At 35.5% G+C, this 23,380-nt stretch overlaps 1 protein-coding gene across 3 annotated transcripts; it reads right to left on the bottom strand.

Annotated features, from left to right (window-relative positions):
• LOC107553047 (ectonucleoside triphosphate diphosphohydrolase 6-like) lies at positions 1 to 17,400 on the bottom strand. Of its 3 annotated transcripts, none has more exons than XM_016235130.1 (14): positions 17,023 to 17,400; positions 15,113 to 15,432; positions 13,822 to 13,898; positions 13,562 to 13,705; positions 13,074 to 13,149; positions 7,543 to 7,578; positions 7,271 to 7,359; positions 5,413 to 5,492; positions 4,305 to 4,369; positions 3,695 to 3,796; positions 3,251 to 3,391; positions 3,055 to 3,111; positions 1,017 to 1,132; positions 1 to 833 (listed from the first exon to the last, which is right to left on the bottom strand). In XM_016235130.1, exons 1-14 carry the CDS (start codon positions 17,043 to 17,045, stop codon positions 741 to 743), a joined length of 1,419 nt encoding a protein of 472 aa, XP_016090616.1. In that variant the 5' UTR covers positions 17,046 to 17,400; the 3' UTR covers positions 1 to 740. The 3 variants fall into 3 exon arrangements, with proteins under 3 accessions (XP_016090616.1, XP_016090625.1, XP_016090633.1); XM_016235139.1 differs by having other exon boundaries at positions 3,695 to 3,793; XM_016235147.1 differs by having other exon boundaries at positions 15,113 to 15,436; positions 17,023 to 17,399.
• Between the last annotated feature and the right edge of the window lie 5,980 nt (positions 17,401 to 23,380).

Genomic DNA, 23,380 nt, shown 5'->3' with positions numbered 1-23,380 from the left:
AAAACCTTAATCGACATCCTGTGAGTAACACTGAGTAATATATTGTAACATTTGGGCTGCCAGTGTGCAGGCTTTAGTGTTGTGACACCTGCTGGTACCAAGAAAGAACAGCAGCATGTCTGAACAGGTGAAAGAAGTGATGGGAGCAAACACAAGACAGACCACATCCTGCTGTCTCACTTCATGAACTTCTTGTGAACTATATGTGCAATTGCACTTTCTCAATACTTCACACAGAGCAACATTTTAAACATTCTCAGATTGTATTTATATGGCATTTTATATAAACATTCTGTTTTTCTTCCCTCTGAGAGCATATAATATTTAATACTAAGTACATGATTTGTTTAAACATACTGTATGTAATATATTAAATCAATATACAAGCTACGAAGTAATTCAATCTAAAATAAAAATGAAGTAACTTCTTGTTACAAGCTTGAGGCAAGCACGTGTTTTTGATCAGTTTTATATAATTAACCCTGACTAATATGATTCTGATATTCTGTAAACATCCAAACCAGTACATACATTTAACCTTCACACATAGCTTAACATACTAGTAAGAAAACAGAAACATTCAGAAAGTCAGAGGTATGTATAAAAACTCACATTTGGAATAAATTCAATGACAAAATGGCAAATACAATCAATGTTGATATTTTTCCCCAGAGCATTAAAATCAGTTAGTGCTTTACTGGGTTGTGGAGCGGTTCAAATGTTGCGAGTGTCTTATGTTTTCAGCACGTTCCATGTTTATGGAGTGACTCTATGCAATAGAAAGTGGCACCGAGGGCCCAGCTAGTCTCCACGTTATTTATTTGTCTTGCCAGCTGAAATTTAAACAGAATGATAGGGTTAAACAAAATCACAGCATCACCCCTGACATTTGTTCTTCAAAATATTACAGATAAATCACATACTGCTGTAGTTAACTGTCTGGGTCCAAAGGTCTCCACACACAAACTATTTCACAGTCCTATTAAGTCAGGAATCATAAATCAAAAGTAGCACACCTTCAGCTCTTTGTCAGGCGGGAAGTCAAGCTCCTGAAGAAGTACTGAGATGTAAGTCAGATCCAAACACAGGAACGGAGACTCCTTTATCCCTCCGGCTGACATGTTATTGCACACTGGAGCAGAAGAGAGTTAATAAAAAAATTTTAAGCAAAAGTAAACGGAGTGGATTATTTTTGAAATGTACATTTACATTACATTTATGCATTTGGCAGATGTTTTTTCCAAAGTGACTGCATTCAAGGTACACATTTACATTTGCGCAGCTCTGACGAATAATCTAACATTATAATAATAATGGCACCATGACATTTCTCCCACAGTAAGTTTTATACATTTATTTATTTAGAAAGAAATCTTTTATGCCCTCCAACGCTGTATTTATTTAATCAAATATATAGTGAAAACAGTAATATTGTCAAATATTATTAGAATTTAAAATATCTGTTTTCTATTTTAAAGGGGTCCTATTATGCTCCTTTACAAAGTCTTGATTTTGTTTTGGGGGTGTACTAGAACAAGCTCTCATACTAGGTTGTTCAAAAATACATTATTTTTCACATATTTTACATTATTACAACACCTCCCTCCCCAGTCTGGCATGAACGGCTCGAATAGTTCCTGTATCAAATGAAGGCCCGCCTTCTGAAATATGAAATGTGCTGTGATTGGTTAGCTGGGCCAGTGTGAGTTGTGATTGGTTAGCTGGGCCAGTGTGAGTTGTGATTGGTTAGCTGGGCCAGTGTGAGTTGTGATTGGTTAGCTGGGCCAGTGTGAGTTGTGATTGGTTAGCTGGGCCAGTGTGTGTTGTGATTGGCAGCACTCAGCGCCTGGTCGGGAAATGTAATGACCTTTACCATAGCCGCCTGCTGCGAGCTTCAGTGTAAATATTGCGTCAAAATCAAATCAATTTGAGTGCGATTTAAACCCGAATGATTGTAACCACTCTTCGACATGGTGATAACACTCGCTGCCTTCTCTAGTGCAGCTCAACCAGGTCTCGTCCCATTCGTCGGTATTTGTGATATCACTAATCCCGGAAAATATGCGTTGTAGTCCAAACGAGTCGTTCGTTGTCGTTTTTGAAAAGTGATTTCTGTTAAATAAAATATCTCCTTTTGAAGTGGAGACTTTGAGCTTTGTAACTTTGCAGATCTTTTTTATGCTCAAACAGCAACATTACAGACTAACTAAAGTTGAAAAAGTGAAAAAGCTTATTAGGACCCCTTTAATATTTTACATGCCACATGATCCTTCAGAAATTTGGTGCTCATTTATTTATTTAACGTCATGTCAGCAGCAAGGCTATTTTCATGGCGAAAACGGAATAAATAGCAATAGTCATACAATTAACTAGAAGCTATATAAGATATTTAAGGTTAATACTAGAAAAAAAAATCTAAAATACATTAAAGTGATACTTTATTTAAATACATCAGCTAATCACATCTCTTTATAAAATTGTTGCCCATTTACATTAAAAACAGTACAGTGCAATAAAAATGTTTAACAATCATTGTAGTTTGACAAGGAAGGCATAATAATGGTGGTTCACCTTTTAATATATTCCTGTGTGTAAGTGTTGAATGCTCTAAATGGCACCTATTAAAAACAACCTGATCATACCTAGATTTGAAATTAATTAAAAAACTAATGAACTAATTAAGAACATTCTTATACTAGGATTTATTTAATGTAACTTATTTCCATGACATTCATTCCATTCCGATTTGGTGCTCAAGAAACATTTATTATCATTAATAATCTTGAAAACATTTGTGCTTATTAATATTTTTGCGGAAAGCGTGATCATTTTTTTCAGGATTCCTTGATGAATGGAAAGTTCTGAAGAACAGCATTTATTTGAAATATAAATCTTTTGTAACAATGTAAAGGTTTTTATTGACAGTCTTGATCAATTTATGCATCTTTTCTAAATTAAAGATTTCTTTCAAAAAAAATTTGCTGACATTTGTCAGATACTGACACAATAAAATCAGACAAATACAACTACATTCAATTACAAAAACACATTTACCTTTCTTGGCACCTTCAATGTAATCACTGACTCTGACAGTCCCCCCTGTGCTTTCATCTGAGTCAGAGACACAGAAAGTGTTTGTAATTTAGTAAAATTAAAAAAAAAAATTTTTTTTTAAAGTCTCCTCATTATTTGTTTCACTTAAATCTGAAAAACATGAAATCAAATGATAGCAATCAAACTAATCTCATACCAATGAGGCCCAGATCCACAGCCCTGTCGTAGTAGTAGGAGAATGCGTAGAAGTCCATGTCTTTCACTCCCTCGATTTTTCTCACACGTTTGTAGATCATCTTTTCCACTTTTGTAAGGCAAGTCTCATAGATGGGCTCCCCTAAAAGAGAGCAAACATACAAGTGATGCGGTTTACTTTAAGCTGGATGATTGACACAAAATGTATTGTAATTAACATAAATAAAATAAAATAAAGTTACAAGTTACATTATTATTATTATTATATAATTATGATTATTGTAAATATTATGTACCTTAGAAAGCACCACTAAATATATATATTACTTTATACTTTTTTAAATAAAATATCATATTATAATGATAAAATTCTGGGGAGTAAAACTGAATGTACATAAAAATGAACATACATAAACCTAACCCAGGCAAACAGCGTTTTTCATACCTGCTTTCTGCCCTTTAAGAGTGTAGAGTACTTCAGCATGCTCCCACTGTCCAGAGTAATCTGGGGCGAGACATGGACTAACCAGCTCTTGGGGTCCTGCTACTGAAAATAAACACACACACACACACACACACACACACACACACACAGAGCAACCAGATGATTTATTTATGCATTTCACAAACATTTTTACTGCCACTATGTGGGGTAACTGTGACACTACTGAGGACAAATCCAAACACGAGCTCTATAGTGCCACCTGGTGGTCAAACATAAAAACACGTTTACACAAACACATGAATGTCTTCGCTCATAATAACCTTAGAGCCCACTCAGAGAGAAACGGGATACACTTACACAATGGACAAAACTATAAACAAAGAAATCTGATTACATCTGTAGTGTACTAAATGTAAATCTGAGTAGTAAACAGGTGGAAGCTATTGCACTGATGGCAGTTTTTCTCGCTGGCCTCAGCTAAATCAGTGCAACAGCTGGCCACCAAGGAATTAATCTTCAGTGCGCTATTAAGAGATTAGATAATGGCTTATTTATTGAGCGAATGAGGTCTTTAAAAGCCAAAGATGAAGAGAGATTGCAGACCACATACAAGGCTGTCCTTCAAACCCTCCCAACACAGCAAGTCTGGTTGACATCAACCCCAGGCCAAGGTAACTACAGAGAAAGAGAAGAGACATTAATGGTATGGACATACAAAACAAAACAAATATTATTACTATTATTTATTTTTATTTTATTAAATGTTTAATAGAGTAAATGTCAATGAGTACAGACTTTGCTTGGTTGGTCCCTGCTGGAGGGTTTGTTGTGTCAAATCTCCCTCCATGAATAACTAGTAATTCTAGTAATCTGGAGATGAGTCCTGCGATGGGAATGTAATTGGAGGCTTGTGTGATTATGCTCTAATCAGGAGAGCGAGGCGGGTCGAAGCGAACACACACTGCCTCATAAACACTTGTGCTTCCCGCACTAAACACTGAGCTCACATAACCTAGAAAGCCCTGGACGCCCCTGACCAAGCACAGGAACCAACAGGTGGGGATGTCAAACATGGGCCAGAGGTTTGACCCTACTTCTAGAGCAGGGGTGGGCAAACTTGGCCCTTCCAGGTCACTTTCCTTCAGAGTTTAGCTCCAACTCTAATCAAACACACCTGAACCAGCTAATCGTCTTCAAGACTACTAGAAAGCTACAGGCAGGTGAGTTTTATCAGGGTTGGACCAAATCTCTGCAGGAAAGTGGCCTGGAAGGGCCAAGTTTGCCCATCACTGTTCTAGAGGATTGCAAGTCACGTACCGTCACTGTACAGAAAAAGCCACAGAGAAAGCTGAAGTTTTTAAACAGATGGAGTAATATGGTGATACTGTATTTCTGAGTGTTGAGGATTATTAAATGGGACGTAATGAAGTCTAGCCTGATGGCTGCATGATATTGTACTATATCAGTTATTGGCCGATAGGTATCCTCATGCCGTGAATGCTTTAGGACGTATTTTTGTTTGTTTTTTGCAAAGTGAGTGACATTCTTAATAATGTAAGCTTGCACATTCTTAAAACAATATCGCACACCAGAAGTCTCAGTATCAAATCAGTATTCAGAAATTCAACCGTTTAATAATGCTTTAAATAATTTAATAATTTATTCATTACATGATTTGCCACACATTCTGATGCCAACCTAGGCCCAGCCCACTTTACCTGTGTGAGTAGAGAGCGTGACTGATGTTGAACATCTGAAACGATGTCACATAATCAATGGGTAAGGTCTGGATGGTTTTCTGCACAGGAACAAAACACAAACAATCAAATATTAATGCATTACAGGTTGCTTTCTTCTCTTCTTAAGTAGAAATTTGGTAGAATGACAAATATTACTATTCTAGTACTAATCTCATCACCGCCTGCTTCAGCATGTTTCTTGTCCAGACTATATATTTAACACAATATCTGTCAGCAACTATAACTATGCTACAATCGGCAGAGCAGTTCTCATCTGAGCTCATGTTTGGAACTAAAGCTCTCGGAGAAACTGTGTAATGACATGATAAATTGGTCCTCAATCCCCTGTACAAGACCTGACCTAGTTCAAGAGCAAGAATCACTAACTCTCCCAGCTCAACGTACAACAACCTTTATTTACTAGGCCTATCGGATTAGCAGGACATTTGCGGATTAATGCATAGGACGGGAGACCATCACGGTAGTTTGTTAGGAGTGACATGGCTTCATTAGTGAGGGGTTACAGCTACAGTGGGGAAAAAAAGTATTTAGTCAGCCACCAATTGTGCAAGTTCTCCCACTTAAAAAGATGAGAGAGGCCTGTAATTTTCATCATAGGTATACCTCAACTATGAGAGACAAAATGAGAAAAAAAAAATCCAGAAAATCACATTGTAGGATTTTTAAAGAATTTATTTGCAAATTATGGTGGAAAATAAGTATTTGGTCAATAACAAAATTTCATCTCAATACTTTGTTATATACCCTTTGTTGGCAATGACAGAGGTCAAACGTTTTCTGTAAGTCTTCACAAGGTTTTCACACACGGTTGCTGGTATTTTGGCCCATTCCTCCATGCAGATCTCCTCTAGAGCAGTAATGTTTTGGGGCAGTCGCTGGGCAACACGGATTTTCAACTCCCTCCAAAGATTTTCTATGGGGTTGAGATCTGGAGACTGGATAGGCCACTCCAGGACCTTGAAATGCTTCTTACGAAGCCACTCCTTCGTTGCCCGGGCGGTGTGTTTGGGATCATTGTCATGCTGAAAGACCCAGCCACATTTCATCTTCAATGCCCTTGCTGATGGAAGGAGGTTTTCACTCAAAATCTCACGATACATGGCCCCATTCATTCTTTCGTTTACACGGATCAGTCGTCCTGGTCCCTTTGCAGAAAAACAGCCCCAAAGCATGATGTTTCCACCCCCATGCTTCACAGTAGGTATGGTAGTCTTTGGATGCAACTCAGCATTCTTTCTCCTCAAGATGAGTTTAGATTATCAGTGGTCTTGTATGTCTTCCATTTTCTAATAATTGCTCCCACAGTTGATTTCTTCACACCAAGCTGCTTACCTATTGCAGATTCAGTCTTCCCAGCCTGGTGCAGGTCTACAATTTTGTTTCTGGTGTCCTTTGACAGCTCTTTGGTCTTGGCCATGGTGGAGTTTGGAGTGTGACCGTTTGAGGTTGTGGACAGATGTCTTTTATACTGATAAGGAGTTCAAACAGATGCCATTAAAACAGGTAACGAGTGGAGGACAGAGGAGCCTCTTAAAGAAGAAGTTACAGGTCTGTGAGGGCCAGAAATCTTGCTTGTTTGTAGGTGACCAAATACTTATTTTACCAAGGAATTTACCAATTAATTCTTTAAAAATCCTACAATGTGATTTTCTGGATTTTTTTTCTCATTTTGTCTCTCATAGTTCAGGTATACCTATGATGAAAATTACAGGCCTCTCGCATCTTTTTAAGTGGGAGAACTTGCACAATTGGTGGCTGACTAAATACTTTTTTGCCCCACTGTATATGTGCATATTTATGCATGCACATGACTCACTTCATCCTGTAGAGCAAGTGTGATCTGGGTCGAGCCCCCTCCTAAATCCAGCATGCCTACTGTAGGAGTCTCAGAACCATGAAGACCACCTGTAAGAGAGAGAGACTTTAAATAATTATATTAAGATCAAACCAAACATTTTCAAGTAAAAGTAAAGAAGAAAACAAACAAAAAAATTGCATGAGGGCAGGGTAATTAATTTGTATCCAAATTAATCTATCATTGTTCTGTCACTTATGTCATGAAAAATGTGACTACTAAAATTTTCTTACCTAATAAAAAGTTGATGGTAATCCAAGCCGACATGCCTGTGTAAATACAAATGTGCATTAATTGTTAGTACAAGAATTCTGCATACAGGGTATATGCAGGATTTTTAAAATCAAATTTAAGACTTTTTAAGACCTGTACCAATCAAATTAATATCATATGAGCGGGGTAGGGCAATGTTTATGCTAACATATTAAACTGTAAAATTACTATAAAAGTATGACTTAAAATTCAGATACTGGTTTTCATGAAAACAAAAAGCTTTATAAAATGATAAACTTCACATTTCAGCCTTTAAACAATTTTTAAGAAAAGGGGTGAGTCAAAATGATCAATTCTTATATTAATTTAAACAATTATCAATCAATTATTACACTAATTAAATAACACATAAATATATAGCTTAGGGCCTTAATTGTTTCGATTTGATGATCCATCGGTTCACATTTACAAATCTGCGTGTTTGCAGTGTAAAGACATGGGCTGATTAATTTTCACATTGGTCTGAGCAAAAACAGTAGATGGGCTTATTAAAAATGTAAATTCATTCTCTGCCAGCAGGAGGCTGGAGTGGCAGAATGTAGCGGATTCCCCGGTAATGACTGAACACAAAGCAGCGCAGCAGCTGACTTTGAAACGTGCAGCAATCATATTTATTCAATGAAATTATAGCCTTTTGAAGTTTAATCGTCACATTTAAGCAATATTGCAATTCTTGTCTTTCCGTCCCCAAATTTAAGACCTCTTGAAATCATAATTATGACTTTCTTGTATCATAATACTTTTTATGGCCTTAAATTTGATACAACTAAATTTAAGATTTTTATAGACCTGCGGAAGCCCTGTGCATACCACAATTGACACATGTATAAATAAAGGTCATTGAGGAGTCAAATTTTCCTTTTTAGATAAAAGAGTCCAATGTACTATAAAAAAAATTATATTTTCACATCACAAAACTTCATCCCAGCCCAAAAAGGACATCTACTGAAGCTAAGCTGCAAAAAACATCTCATTCTGAACTTGTGAAATGTTTTCATGTCAGGCAGATGAATATAGTTTGTTCAAACTTTACTGCCCACATTTACATATTTATGTGTACAAAATGTCCCAACCTCTGAAACTAGCAGCTGACATTTTTTATTTAACAAGATTTTTCAACATTTCAATCTGACGCAAGAGTTTGTGTGGCACATTTCAGAACACATTGTTTTCTGAATCTTTAAGACTATAATGCAGGCTTTGCAAAAAGGTTGTCATTTAAGGATGGGGAAGTTAAAGACCTTATAGCAAAGCACTCATTTTATATGTGAAAAGACAATTTACATAAACGTCTTAAAGGCACAGTAGCTTAAAAACAGACTTTAATTTTAAGGGCCATGAACTAAATTATGACCAACATTATCAGTGTACCCTCAGGTATTTAAAAAATCATCAAATGAGAACTTTAAAGTATAACAAATCTAAGCCATAATACCATTCCAAAGTTTGGGGTCGGTAAGATTTTTTAAAGGGGTCATATGATGCAATTTCAAGTTTTCCTTTCTCTTTGGAGTGTTACAAGCTGATTGTGCATAGATAAGATCCCTGAAGTTGCAAAGACTAAAGTCTCAAAACCAAAGAGATATTCTTTATCAAAGTTAAGACTCTGCCACGCCCCCCTAAAACGGCTCGTTCTAACACGCCCCCACATATCTACCTCACTATGTGGAAATATTTGCATAATGCAGCCCAAATGTTCACGCAAAGAAAGAAGGCGTGGTTTCAGTAACTGCAGTTAGTGTTGAAGCAGCCATGTCAGAGAGACACTGTGTTTCAGTGCGAAAGCAAAAGCACTTTATTTGGCCTTCCGAAAGTAGATGCATTTAGGAATCTTTAAGATTACTTACAACAGAACAGCAATGCATTTTATGGACGACCGTTTCGTGAACCTAGGAGAGGAGGTAATTCTGACTTTGTTATGACAATCTGGTGCTTCTGAATCAGCTACTGTTTTGTTATTAGTTTAAGTATTTGCTATTGACTGTTCAAATGCGGAGTTTTGCACATCGTGTGCGTGTGTGAGAGAGAGAGCGAGAGATAGCGAGAGAGAGAGAGAGAGAGAGATCACAGGGGAGTCAGCTGTCTTAACCGTGGCTTGTCTTTACATTTATTTTGAAAGATGAAGCTCGTGATTATGGTAAGGGGCGTTACATTTCCGACGAGTGCTTGCGGTGTTCGGCCAATCACAATTCACTGGGTCAGCTGGCCAATCAGAGCAGACTGTGCTTGTCGGAAGGAGGGACTTTGTAGAAAACGAAGCGTTTGAGAGAGGCGGGGCATAGAGGACCTACAATAATGTACAGTATTTAAAAAATAATGTGTTTTTTGAACATTAAAGCATGTCAACATATTCTGTTACACCAAATACACAAAATAATGATCTTTAAAAAAGCATCATATGACCCCTTTAATGTTTTTGCAACAAGGCTGCAATTCATTTGATCAAAAACACTGTAAAATTGCTGTGAGGGCAAAGCTGAATTTTTAGAAGCCATTTTAATCCAGTCTTCAGTTGTCACATGTTCCTTCAGAAATCATTCTTATATGCTGATTTGCTGCTAAAGGACATTTTTTTATTATTATCAATGCTGAAAACAATTGCGCTGCCTATTATTTAAGTGGAAACCATGATACATATTTTTTTCAAAATTCTTTGATGAACAAAAGCATCTATTTCAAATAGAAACCTTTATTAACATTATAAATGTCTTTGCTGTCACCTTTGATTAGTGTAATGAATTCTCGCTGAATAAAAGTATTATTAATTTTTTTTTTTAATTATCTGACCAAAACGTTTGAACAGGAGTGTACAACATATGCTGGTGAATTTAGAGAGTTTAGCATTAACAAAGTCAAGGTCCGGCCGGATCACAAAGACTCTCCGAGTGAGTGCATCATTGGATCTCTATGCTAAAACTCTTATAAACTGTATGTTTGTTTTGAATGTAGGTTACTTCTTAAAGTATGGGGCTTTAGCCCTCAGAAATAACCAAACTCACTTAGTGTCTATAAACTCCCATCCCTGCTATCTCCCTCACATATCCCACTATGATTTGCTATGATGGACTAATCTGGTTGGGTAAACTTGTGTGTCCAGGAGAGTTTAGATTCACACTGATAATGAGACTCAGATTATCCGGTTATGGGACCTGCAGTTTAAGCATTCATTTTACAACAAAATCTCAAATACAAATTGCTGCCCATTAAGCCCAAAAACAACTTGTATATCAACAAAAAAGTACTATCAACTTGGCTTTTGCTAAACACTAGTTTTTGTATCTTTAAAAAGGAATTTACTGCATAGCAAATTAACGGGTGCTAATCTGTTTGCGGAGATTATAGTGCACACGGGACATTATCCCCTGGGCTCATTATTACTTGTGTGAACTATTTTAAAGGATTGGATTACAGTCCCATATACGCATTATCTATCATTAGAATACACACAGCTCAAGCTATTACTAGGCATGTAATGGTATAAAAATTTCTTATCACGATTATAGTGACCAAAATTATCACGGTTATCAGTATTATCACGGTATTGTTCAAATGTGCTGGCGATGTTAAAAAAGTACACATAAATCACATTTTAAGTTTTATACTTAAAAATCAACAAACAACAAATAAAATTACTTTTTGTTTGCATAATCACTAAAACAATAACATTATCAATGATGTTCGGATTTTAAATGACAACTTGACTGACAACAGTTTAAAAGCATGTTGAAATATCTAATGTAAATGTTCAAATAAAGCTTTGAAAAAGTTTCATTAAAAGGTAAACCTCACATTTCAGCCTTTAAAGGTGACATATCATGAAAATCTGACTTTTCCAGGTTTTAAGTGCTATAATCAGGTCTCTGGGTGCATCTACTAACCAAGGAAACGTGAAAAATATTAACCCAGTAACTTTGTTTTGGGAAGCCTTTTTCTGCAAGCGTCTGAGAAAACGAGTGCATCTGATTTCGCTCCCTGACTTAGTTTAGTACTCACATGCTGTGACAGCAGCTTTCTGTCCATGTGCTTCGGATGTGTGCGCTCAGAAAACCTTATGTCTGAAGTTTAAACTCATATGGTTTAAAACGCATGATTTCAGCTGATAAACATGATAATCAGAACCAAAACAGATGTTTTTAGCAGATACGAGCTGTAATGGCGCAGCTCTATTCTGGAAAAGGGGACGGGGAGCGCCAGCAGCTCATTTGCATTTAAAGAGACAGGCCCGAAAAACAGCTTGTTTCTGCTTCCACTCAAAATAGGCATTTTCAAAATGATATAATAAATGATCTGTGGAGTATTTTTAGCTGAAACTTCACAGACACATTCTGGGGAAATCGTTACACCCCTAGCTATTACTGAAGAAAATTTCAATTTACAACTTATATCTTTCTGCCAGAAGTGCAAACACAGTGACCAGAGGCTTTTGACGAGCTATAGATATACAGTAACATCTGCTGGTTTCACATTCATGGTGGACAGATTTCTGCATGGATTATAGGACAGCAAATCACTGCAACATTACAATCATGGAAATGAGAAGCACTGTCATCTGTTTGAACATTCAGGATGTGCTTCCTCAGGTTTCCGAATATAAACCCTAAAAAGTTACAATGCTACTCTAGCTAGCCCATACTACAAAGTCATAAATTATAAATATGAGATCTTTTTTTTTTTTTAAGGATTTTATCATCTTTAATAACAATGGTATTTTGGTGGGAAACATATTTACCACTCCACAGTACTATTTTAGTATTATTCATATTAAAGTATTTAAAAACATTTTGAATGAGCTTTTATTTTCATTTTAAGTTTAGTTTAAGTTTTAGTAATTTTTTTACGTACTTTTGTCCTTTTTATATATATATTTTTATATTTAAATTTAGCTTTAAATGTATTTATTTTTATTATTATGAGATTTTGTAATTTTAGTAGTTATATTTCAGTTAGTTGCCATTACAACATTTATAATACATTGTCATCTGTTTGAACTTTCAGGATGTGCTTCCTCAGGTTTCCGAATATTAAAACAATAACTTTAAAATGTGCTGCCACTCAAAGCTTATTTTGTTTGTTAGCTGAGACCGTAAAGTAAATTTTTTTTACTTCTTGGCCAATATATTAATGTTACAAACATATATTATTAAGGTTGTTTAGTCTTGATTTTCAAGCTGGACTTAAAATGAAAGTGCTAATATTCTATTATTATTCTGAAAAATATTTAATTTTATTAGAATAATTATTCATATAATCTGACTGTCAAAATAAGTAATCAAAGAGCGGTGTTGTTAAATGCATTACATGCTAAAAAGTGACAAGTGGAATAGATTACTCCTTTCAGAATTCAATCAGAGCAGATATGGCAGCCAGTGCTTAAAAGTTGCAATCTATTACAATTTATAAGTTATAATCTATTACAATTTGAAAATAAATACACTTTTTATTACGAACCTGACATTATTAACATATGGGAAAGGAGCAACTGACACAGTACCTTCATCTGTGCCATCCATGATTGACACACTGTCTGGTCTATACAGGAACAAGGATTCGCTAAACACCTCCCTCACCTACGGCAAAGAGACTTTAGATTTAACACTGCATGACATTACAGATACTGAAACCTGCACCATAATTAGGAAATACTAAGTCGACAGGCTGAACATGAAATGCCTGAAGACATAGCTCTCATCTCTATAACTTTAACACAACATAACTTTAACAGATTTTACTCCACCCTTTACAGTTTACTGTTGCTTTGGAACTTTGCATCACAGCATTTCTAACATTACCGTGTCATTTAACACCTCCCAAATTGGGTTGTACTATTAAAACCTCTGACAGATTAATAAATGTGAATGCATTTCAGACGCCTTAAAACCTTAGTAATCGTATGCATTTAGTTAACTGAAAGCACTATCCATATGTAACTGTTAGAGGGTTTATAGTGAATGTTTGCTTGGCGACTAATGGTTCTCTGACCTTGTCCAGCAGAATTGTGGCCTTCTCACCAGGCAGCAGTCTGAGCCCTGCCGTGGCTCTGAGCATGAGAGGGGAAGAACTCCATAATCTGTCAGGAACAGTGTCTTTAGCAACTTTTAACAGTTCCAAAAGTCCCTCCTTACTCTGTAAAACAACATTAATATAATCATTAAACTGCAGACAGAAAAGATACTATCACAAACCTGAGGCATCTGTGATGGGTTCACAATTATAAAACTTAATCACATTTTACTGGTTACCTTTTCTGGGTCATCAGCATATGCAGACAGTCCAGGTTGTATAGCTCTAAAAGTCTCATGGGCTAATTTAGGAGCTTCTGTTAATACATAAAGACAAGCAGAAAAGTCTTCTTTTTAAAAACATCTTTTAAAAACAAAGTTTTGAAAGGTAGTGTATATAACAGTAACATTAATTGCAGTAGTCGGGACTCCTCATGGCTTATACCAAAGTTTACATAATAAACAATATAAACAAATGTTTCAGCCCCTGATAAAATCCAACCATACTCGCCAGTGTGACCTTTGACCCATGATGCTTAGCTATGATGTGTACATGCATGTGTGTGCCTAATGGCATAGACTACTTGCTGTCTATTATAACATGACAATTATAATATGACAATCATAGGTTTAACAATAAAGGCTAAAGCAGCACTTAACTGATTTAGCTCAGAATTGGGATTCGAATCGATAGCTAAGCTATTAGACGATCAGTGCTGCACTAGGCAGTAAACCTAAAATCTGTGCATAACGCCCACATGGTCAACATATCCATGGCTTTACTATAGTAACACTATGGTATTTGGCAGTAAGGTAACTTAATAAATAATTAGGTGAGTAAGCATTATGGTATTTCAATGACAGCCACAACTGTCAAAATATGTTTTGGCTACTAGTTTTCAAAAACCACAGTTTGTTTTTTTATAAATAGTTAAATTGATCTAACCAGCCAGTACAAAAAATGACCACAGTATTTCCTCCAAAATATTTATATATTGAAACTACTATAAAAACATCATAAATTATTATAGAGAGATTTTTTTTCAATGAATTTTACCATTTACCAATGACTTCGTGTATTTTGGTGGGAAATATTACCATAGTAATTTACCATAGTGCTATTTTATTATTGTTTATAAACTATTATAGTAATTTTTTGTGCTTTTGTCCTTTTTTATTTTTTTTTAATATTTCAATTTAGCTTTTTATTTTTATTTATTTTATATATATTTTTTGTAATTTAAATTTTTCATCTAACATTTACATTTTAATTTATTTCAGCTTGTATCAATTAACAAAAACAACTTTTAAGTTTTATTTAATAATAATAACACTGCATGCTAGTTTGTTGTATATAGTGTACATATTTGAAGTTACCAGACTACAATTACAGAAGAAAATTCTGAAGTCATTGTTATGAACAAACTTTTGTTATGTTGAACAGGCTGAAAATGCGGTCTTATATGCAGTGTTTCTTTAAGTGGACTGAAATGGACAAGTGGACTCAAATACCTTTTAAATTTTAACATACCATTTGGCTCGATCTGAAATTTGAAAATGTGAATCCGGGTTCCAGTGCTCCCAGCATCAAGCATAATACCATACTGGAAATTTTCACTGACCACCTGAGCTGAGGTCGACTGTTTATGGGTATCCATCTTATGCTGGGGCAGCTGGTCAGATACTGGTGGTTTGGAGTCATCATAATGACGTTTGACGTAGGTGAGGTAGACCACCAGGCAGCCCACAAACATAAAGATGAAAGCTAGCTTTGGGAACCTCATAATGGCAGCCAGAGGTACATGATGTGGAGTCAATTTCCCAATGCAGCAGGCTTCTCGGCCTTCTCCACTACCTCCAGAACAAGAAAAACATTACAAATAGGCATTTTAATTTGCTATAAAACCACAAATCTGAAATATCACCCACCCAAGTGAAAACAATGTTGTTTGACTTACAGCTAACAAAGATTTACATGTTTAACAAATCCAAAACATATTTACATACCTGTTCTCATATAATCTTAAATATGAGAAAAGAAATATATATATATACATACATACACACACACACACACACACACACACACACACACACTGTTGGGGAAAGTTACTTTTAAAAGTAATGCATGATAATATTGCGTTACTCCATAAAAAAGTAACTAATTACATTACTTAGTTACTTTTTATGGAGAGTAATGCGTTATGTTACTTTTTAAATCTGGACAGGGCTTGCTTGTTTGTTTTTAAAATAAAAAAAGTTCTGTTTTTGGCAAATATAAAAGCCTTTTCACACCAAAAGTGAAATGAATAAGCCTCAGGCTGAAGGGAAAGTAAATTTACGTCCGTACAGTAGAACGCAGAAAAATACATTTCAACACACTTCAGCAATAATAAAGACACAAATGTTTGTCTAGAGTAATTTTTGCTTGTTAGTATGGTTGAACTGGATCATCGAAGGTCAGAAGCAAAGACACTGGTTAGTAGAATGTGATTAAATACATAAAGGATATTTGTGTTGTTTAACATTTAATTATTGCAGGTTTGCGTCATATTCTGAGTTGCATTATTTTTATTCATTTTGAGGAAAACTGAATCTGTGTTTTTTTTTGTGTGAGTGAGATGAATTAATGCATATTCATATTTATTTTAGAACTACAGTAACATCCAATTTCTCTCAACATGGGGACAGGAGAGCTGTCAATCAATAAATTGGGAAAAAAAGTAACTTGTGTTACTTATTTGAAAAAGTAACTCAGATATTCTCTTGTACATTAAAAAGTAATGCGTTACTTTACTAGTTACTTGAAAAAAGTCATCTGATTACGTAACTCGCGTTACTTGTAATGCGTTACCCCCAACACTGTATATATATATATATATATATATATATATATCACAAATACACTTATATTTTCCACCACAACAATGGTATGTCAACTTCATCACACAAATTGTAAATAACTGTTAGGGATTTGTAAATAATTTCCCTAATTTTAAGCAGTTCCAACTAGAACACCTGAAAAACAGCTGCTGCATTTTATGTAACGTTATGCGTTACATGAAAAATACGGTTATTTTGTCAACACTAATTTTCTGACTTTGATGACAGTTCAATATATAGATATGTATGTAAGCTATTCATTTAAGTGAATTCTCGATTTGCCAATATTTATAATCAATATTTGACGCATTATTTTTGTATCTGTCTGTCTGCGTCGTATTGGGCGACAAGCGCACACACTAACGTTAAGTGAGAAAATACAAACTAGAGACGCACCAAAACAGGTATGGTGAGCATATTAATCCAAAATAATTACTTTATACTTTACTTTTACTTCATTTAAATGAACTTAAGCCTCGTTTCTCAAGAATAGTGTGAGATTGGATATCAATCTCAGTATTATGAGTCAATGTAGTTATATATTTAAGACGGTTATACCTAGCTCTCTGTGGCAAGATCATACTCCTTCGAATGCAAGTCGTGTTTTCGGTGTCGATGAATACCCATGATGAGATTTTGCCATGATATTCCCTTTGAAAGATTGTCAAAAGTCGTTCTTGTCTCGTTTTGATTACGTCAGTAACGTCCAGCGTGAAGGTGACGTGGAGCGAATACGCACGTCACACGTTCCAATCATTACTACATTCGGAGGCTCAGTTTCAGGACCCTATTTACTATATACTACTCGTTCCAATAGGTGTGTTCGACTTGAAGTGGCGCTACGCAGACTGGTGGGAGTTTGACATCAAAAAGTACCGCGAGGAGTATGGCGAGCAGACGGCTCCGTAAGCTTTCGAATCGCTCTCGCGGTAATGATACAGAGGCGCGCCCGCACACACCCAGCAGTGTAACTGGCAGCAATGTTGTAATGAACGACAATGCTTATAAAAAGACTAGGCTACAAATTACTCATATAATTTTTGTGAAGTTCAGATATTTTCGTTAGACAAATTCAGAATTATAGTTGATAATAAATCGACTTAAATACCTTTGTTATCTTCCTGTTTTATATATTCATGAAGACACGTTTAAAACTAACACTAGTATAGTTCGTTTTAATTATTTAGATTTTCAGTTTAGATTGTAAGAAAATAATTGGTTCACTGATGCTTTTCCCCCCAAAAAGTCCTTTCGTTTTGGATGAGAAAAGTAGCCTAATTCTCTCAAATTATATCCCAAGGAAAGCAATTGGCTCTGAATTGCAGTATCTAAAAATTTTCCACTCACATATAATGGTTTTGCTTATAATTTGAATTTTATTTGAGCAGATTTGAGCCACATTTAATTGCATTAGAAAACAAAATATCAAACCAATCTTCCATATATGAAATATTTAGCTTGAAATGTGCTTGTCATAAGACCGACAGGTCCTGCACAAATTCTTTAAAGTTACCTTTGCCATTTTCAAGCCCCATTTCCACTGTTTAATGCTTTCCTCTTAACCTCCTGAGACCCAGAGAGCCAATTACACTTTTATTGTGCTGTTTTCAATATGGCACCAGCTGGTCTCTCCACCAAGGCCCTGTGAGTTCTGTTAAAGTTTACCAGGCTGTGGCAGCTACATGACCTGTTGCACTTCTCCATTCTTGACTTTAATTAACCATTATTAGGCCTGCTGTATGGGCCAATCTGTGGTTCCCTCCTACACTTTCTCATGCAACATGTGATGCCCCCATCTGAGCGTGAATTTCAGCCAATGAGTGACCCATAATGAGAGGGATGGTGATGGTTTTGATGATATTCATTTGATGCTTCCCATTGAGTGTGTCTGTGAGCACAGTGCAAGCTTGAAAGGACCATATGCTCTCATTTTACATGCATGTGTGTGAGCGCATCTATCTAGGACACAAGGTCTAACGGGGTGAGGGGCAACAGCCCGCTTAATATTAGACCATTCTCACTTATCAAAATCAGTGTGGGCGGACAGCTTTGAGGGGGACGGGGACGATGGCCATCCCTCCAAACTGTTGCACTCTGACCGCCCCCCTCAAAGAGCAATGCATACATGACTTCCCCTATTATATCTTAAGCATTCATTACAGACGTACCTCGACAGTTGCAGCAGAAAGCACAACGCCTCCTCCTTGTCCCCCACAGCCCTGAATAAGTGACTTGATCTCTGTCTTTTTACTCACCAATAATGGGCTGAGTGTCAGTTTGCATACTGCATGGGAATTGTAAAGAATGGAGAGCGAGAAACATCGGTGCATGTATTGCTGATAAAAGGTGTTTTCACAAAACTTCTGCTGTTCATTTTCTTCGTTTAGATGAAGAGACAATGTACGTTCTCCACCACAAGTCTTTCTGGGTCATTTATCTTCCAATGTGTATGTTTCAACATTACAAGTTTTCTTCAGTAACTACTTTTCCACTCACACTCTAAAACTCCTCAATATAGCATCAGCGTTTTAATATGTAATTTAACACACTGTATAAACTGTTTTTTTCAGTGTAAGTTATAAGATGACTTGTTTGTTTTCACTTCCATAAATTGTACATTTAACAGTATTTTACTGTAAAATTACAAAAAAAAATCTAAATCTATTACAGTTTTACCATAAGGGAATTTACCATTGACCAATGAATAGGATTTTACTAAATTTTTATAATCTTTTACAATTAAAATTACATTGTTTTTTTACAGTGCATGTAAACTCTTAATAGCTTTTAGCAATTTAATGCTTAATGGTCCCTTAATCTCTCTCACACATTTTTAACAATGATGATTAAACCGTTAGTGATGTGGTCTGTATAACCATTCAAAGCAAATTCGTATCAATTACGTCACATTATTAGGAGCCATTCTCTGCACTAATCCAGTCACTTGGATTCAGCTGATACCGCTAAACACCCCTATTAAGGTGAAACATTAAGTTTTTTCATAACTTGTCTACATTTGTTAAATAAATGTAAATAATATTTGATTTGATTTCCCTATATGATCATGTTTAAATAGCAAATTTGCATATTTATCCTATATGCAAACTTATTTTTCTCTTAGTTAATTGGTGTTCAATGGATCATGTACATGTAATGTGATCACCTCAGTGTAAACGTACTTAATACTGATATTTACACCACTTGTACAAGTCTTTTAAATGTATTTCTTTATTATGGACTGTTCTGTTTCATAATAGCATAGATTACTTTTTTCAGGTCTAATACACACTCAGAAAATAAGAAATCTAAGATCTTCCTAGAATGAAACAGTAGTCTAATCATAAAAGACCTCAGCGCATGCAAAATAACATTAGATGTACTGTAACGGAATTAGTTATTGTTCCTTATTATCAGAGTTTTTTTTTCAAGCAGCATCGCAGGAAATTCCCTGAAAATCCTATTGAACACACATTTTAATTTCATTTTTGTATCTTAATCGTGTAGAAGGCAGCGTAAATAATCCAATGGGATTAGGCCATGTTTTTTTCTTCTTCTTCAAATACTTTCATTTTAGACACTTGAGAAACCATCTAACACTGTTGCTCTCTATGTAACAGAATGAGATGATTGGCACAAGCAATTGCAACCAAACTGTACCACAAATCTGAACATCAGAAACAGACGTCCTCACATTTTAACATACTGTGTATATGTCCCGCGTGGACTGCATATACAATAACTATAGAGGATAAATTGATGAAATTAGACATTTCTTGCTGTCCAGATGGTCTTGTAATCCAACTGAAGATTTAAGAGATGTAATAGGAGTCATCGATTAACAGTTATTCTAATATACTTATTGTGAATAAAATCCTGCTCTAAATCCTAATAATCCTGTTTATACAGCATCACATGTATTACATGTATGCGAAAGAGCGTGCATAAAGAGAGCGGGGGGAAATCAGACGGTATAGCCTGTCTTTCAGTATTTTCTGATTAAGGCAAATGAGAGATTTCTAATGAGGACCCATTCTGAAAGCATTTCAAAGGTTTTGACCACCAATACTTATGTATTAAGGCTGATGTAGCGTTATGAGATCATTCAAGCTCCTTAATTGTTAATTATGAACTAGGAGACAAATAAAACTTGCAACATTCAAAAATCATCTTCATTGCAACATAACAATATCTCACAGAATAATAAGGTGAACTATTAATCAATTATACATTGAAAACCACACATTTAACCAACCTTACTTTTCTTGCGGTTCAACTTGGAAAAAGAAAAAAAATCTATATCTTTTAAAAGCTTCATCAAGATGCATTAACTTCTGAAAGTGTTCCTGAAAGTTGTATGTTGGTAAAACTTCAGAAAAATAAACTAAAACACTTTAAAATATATATTCAACTTTTATCTCCTTGATCAAAGAATAATTTTTGAAATGTACCATGATATGATTTTTTTGAAAAAAAAAGATCAATTTTTCCTTAGTGAAGGTAACAGACTTCACCATTTCCCATGATGCTCTGCTGCACGTTAAAACCTCATCCAGACTCTCATTTGTTATGGATGGCATTAGCCTGTTCAAATCCAATTCTCATCCACCAGCATACTACCTTTTATAGATGGAATATAAAAGGATAAAGGAGCTAATGCCTTTTTGATTCATTATATAATGTTTTTCTGAGAGCAGACAAGGGAAATTATAATAATAATAATGGAATAATTTAAATAAATTTACTTTAGTTAATGTGCTCTGCGTGGGCTGGCTAATCTGAAGGAAATGTTCCGTAAATGACAAAAACAGGGAGAATCCCAACTAAAAGCAAATCCTCTCCGACTCTCTCACCACCAATCACTTTAGTTCATTTGGACAAGATTAGAGCAAAAATAAATGAGTAACATAAAATAGTGCACATTATCTGTCCTACTAACAAAATGCACTGACAACCTGAAATACAGAGATGTGCGTGAAGTTTAGCATGTGTTAATGCTGAGGAAACCTACATGAAGAATAGACTGAATAAAGTCACCTCTGACCTCTGTGCATTGGGCACAATAGATCATATGCTCTATAGCAGGGTTCCTCAAATCTTACCCTGGAGGTCCAATGCGCTGCAGAGTTTAGCTCCAACCCTGATCAAACTCAGCTACCTGTGATTTTCTAATGATCCTGAAGACATTGATTAGCATGCTCAGGTGTGTTTGATTAGGGTTAGAGCTAAACTCTGCAGGAAAGTGGATCTCGTGGGCCAGATTTGAGGATCCCTGCTCTATAGGATCAAACAATAACAGTATTATTATGTATTTGCAATTTATGATAAATTATGAATTTGATAAATTGCAATAAATGAGAAATAGTATGTATAATTAAAATTCATTTATTATGCATCTGCCATAATGAATCAACATTTCACACACCCAGTTTGTTAAACTCTTCTGTAATTAAAAATTATGGGAATATCATTCATTCAACATGTATAAAACTGCAGATAGGCACTTTATAATTCAATTACATTTTTGGCAATTATAATTTTTTGACATATATTTCACAAAAATATGAATCAACCTGCTAAAATATCATGGTCTTATCCATTTTCACACTTTTGTATGGCAGTGCATGTTGCTATCAATGCATAACACTTTATTAAACAGATCCAGTGGTCTGTCCACTTTAACATCTCTTACAATGTCATGCTTTACAACAAGAAAGAAAACAATGCTTTTGGTATTAGCAATAGATTCAATGGAATTCGCAACATATTCAAAGTTATGTCCACTTTGACATCTCTTTCCATACCAATTCCATGCTTTACCAAAAAAACCTGCTTATGAGGATTAGCTGTTCTTTGTTCTAAAACGAAAGGATGGTGATAAAGGGGATAATTACTGTCACTGTGTAAAATCCTCTTCGCATGCACCAGGAAGCCAGCCGGCAGAGTTAAGATCAGCGCTAAAGCAGCAATCATATGATCTCAACTTTAATCAAGAAGTATAACAAAAACATATTTCTGCTTTATCATTGTGAGCCTTAAATAAAGTGTCCTTAACATAAGCCTGTCACTCTGTTACAGTGTTTCTTTTAATATTAAAAGAGGGACAGGAGAGGAGCTTTTATTGGAAAAGCTGTTCCAATCAGGTTTGAGCGAAAATGCATTCAGAGCTTGTTAAAGTCAGTAAATAATAAGTTATATCAAGCAGCTCAAGTAGTACTCAAGCCCTAAATTTTACAGCCCTCTTTCAAAGTCTCCATTCTTTTGTTCAGCTCTGTTTGCCACCCTGTTGTCATTAACCCTGATTGAGCTCCAAAGAGGAACCGTGCGTTTAATATCCGGATAACCAGGTCATTTCATTGTTTTGACCTAACAGGGCATTATTACAGTAATGAGAGCGAAATCAAATCACTTAATGCGTTATGTAGTGGGACGGCTCTCAGCAAGCCAGCCAAATCACCCTTCACATTTGCTTTTAATTTAAGCAATCTAGTAGAAGACTCATTAGTGGGTGAGAAGATTAACTCATAAAGATGTCTGCCCCCTGATGTCTTTCCTGTGACAGTTTAATCCGTGTTAATTTGGATTTCTGGCCTGCAATGAGATAACCCATACAATTAAGTGATATTCCATCAATATAGTATTCTTTATCATCATCATTAATTGATATTTAAATATTGCTGACATTTCTAATGCATGCAGTGAAAGAATCTGCGGAAGCAGAGGCCTTTAGTCTATCAAATGATAATGCTTGTTATGTTTAACTGTACAAAGATATGAAGAATCATTTCCATAGATTCAAGCATTCTTTTGATCACTGGTGTGTCCTTTTAGTGTGTATTTTGAGTTTGCTCACACACATACAGTGGCCCCAAAAACAGTTTAGCCATACTTATAATGCATGGATGTTATTGCATTAGTT

The sequence above is a fragment of the Sinocyclocheilus grahami genome, unplaced genomic scaffold (genome assembly GCF_001515645.1).
Source record: "Sinocyclocheilus grahami isolate Dianchi unplaced genomic scaffold, SAMN03320097.WGS_v1.1 scaffold18.1, whole genome shotgun sequence".
Taxonomy (NCBI): domain Eukaryota; kingdom Metazoa; phylum Chordata; class Actinopteri; order Cypriniformes; family Cyprinidae; genus Sinocyclocheilus; species Sinocyclocheilus grahami.
This window is presented reverse-complemented; position numbering and strand designations above follow the sequence as displayed.

Coding starts and splice junctions, on each gene's coding strand:
- LOC107553047 (XM_016235130.1), bottom strand. CDS start 17,045: ATGATCTTGCCACAGAGAGCTAG. Junction 13,899..15,112: donor ATTTCAGATCGAGCCAAATG/GTATGTTAAAAT, acceptor ATGTATTAACAG/AAGCTCCTAAATTAGCCCAT. Junction 7,579..13,073: donor CATGGATGGCACAGATGAAG/GTACTGTGTCAG, acceptor GTATTTACACAG/GCATGTCGGCTTGGATTACC.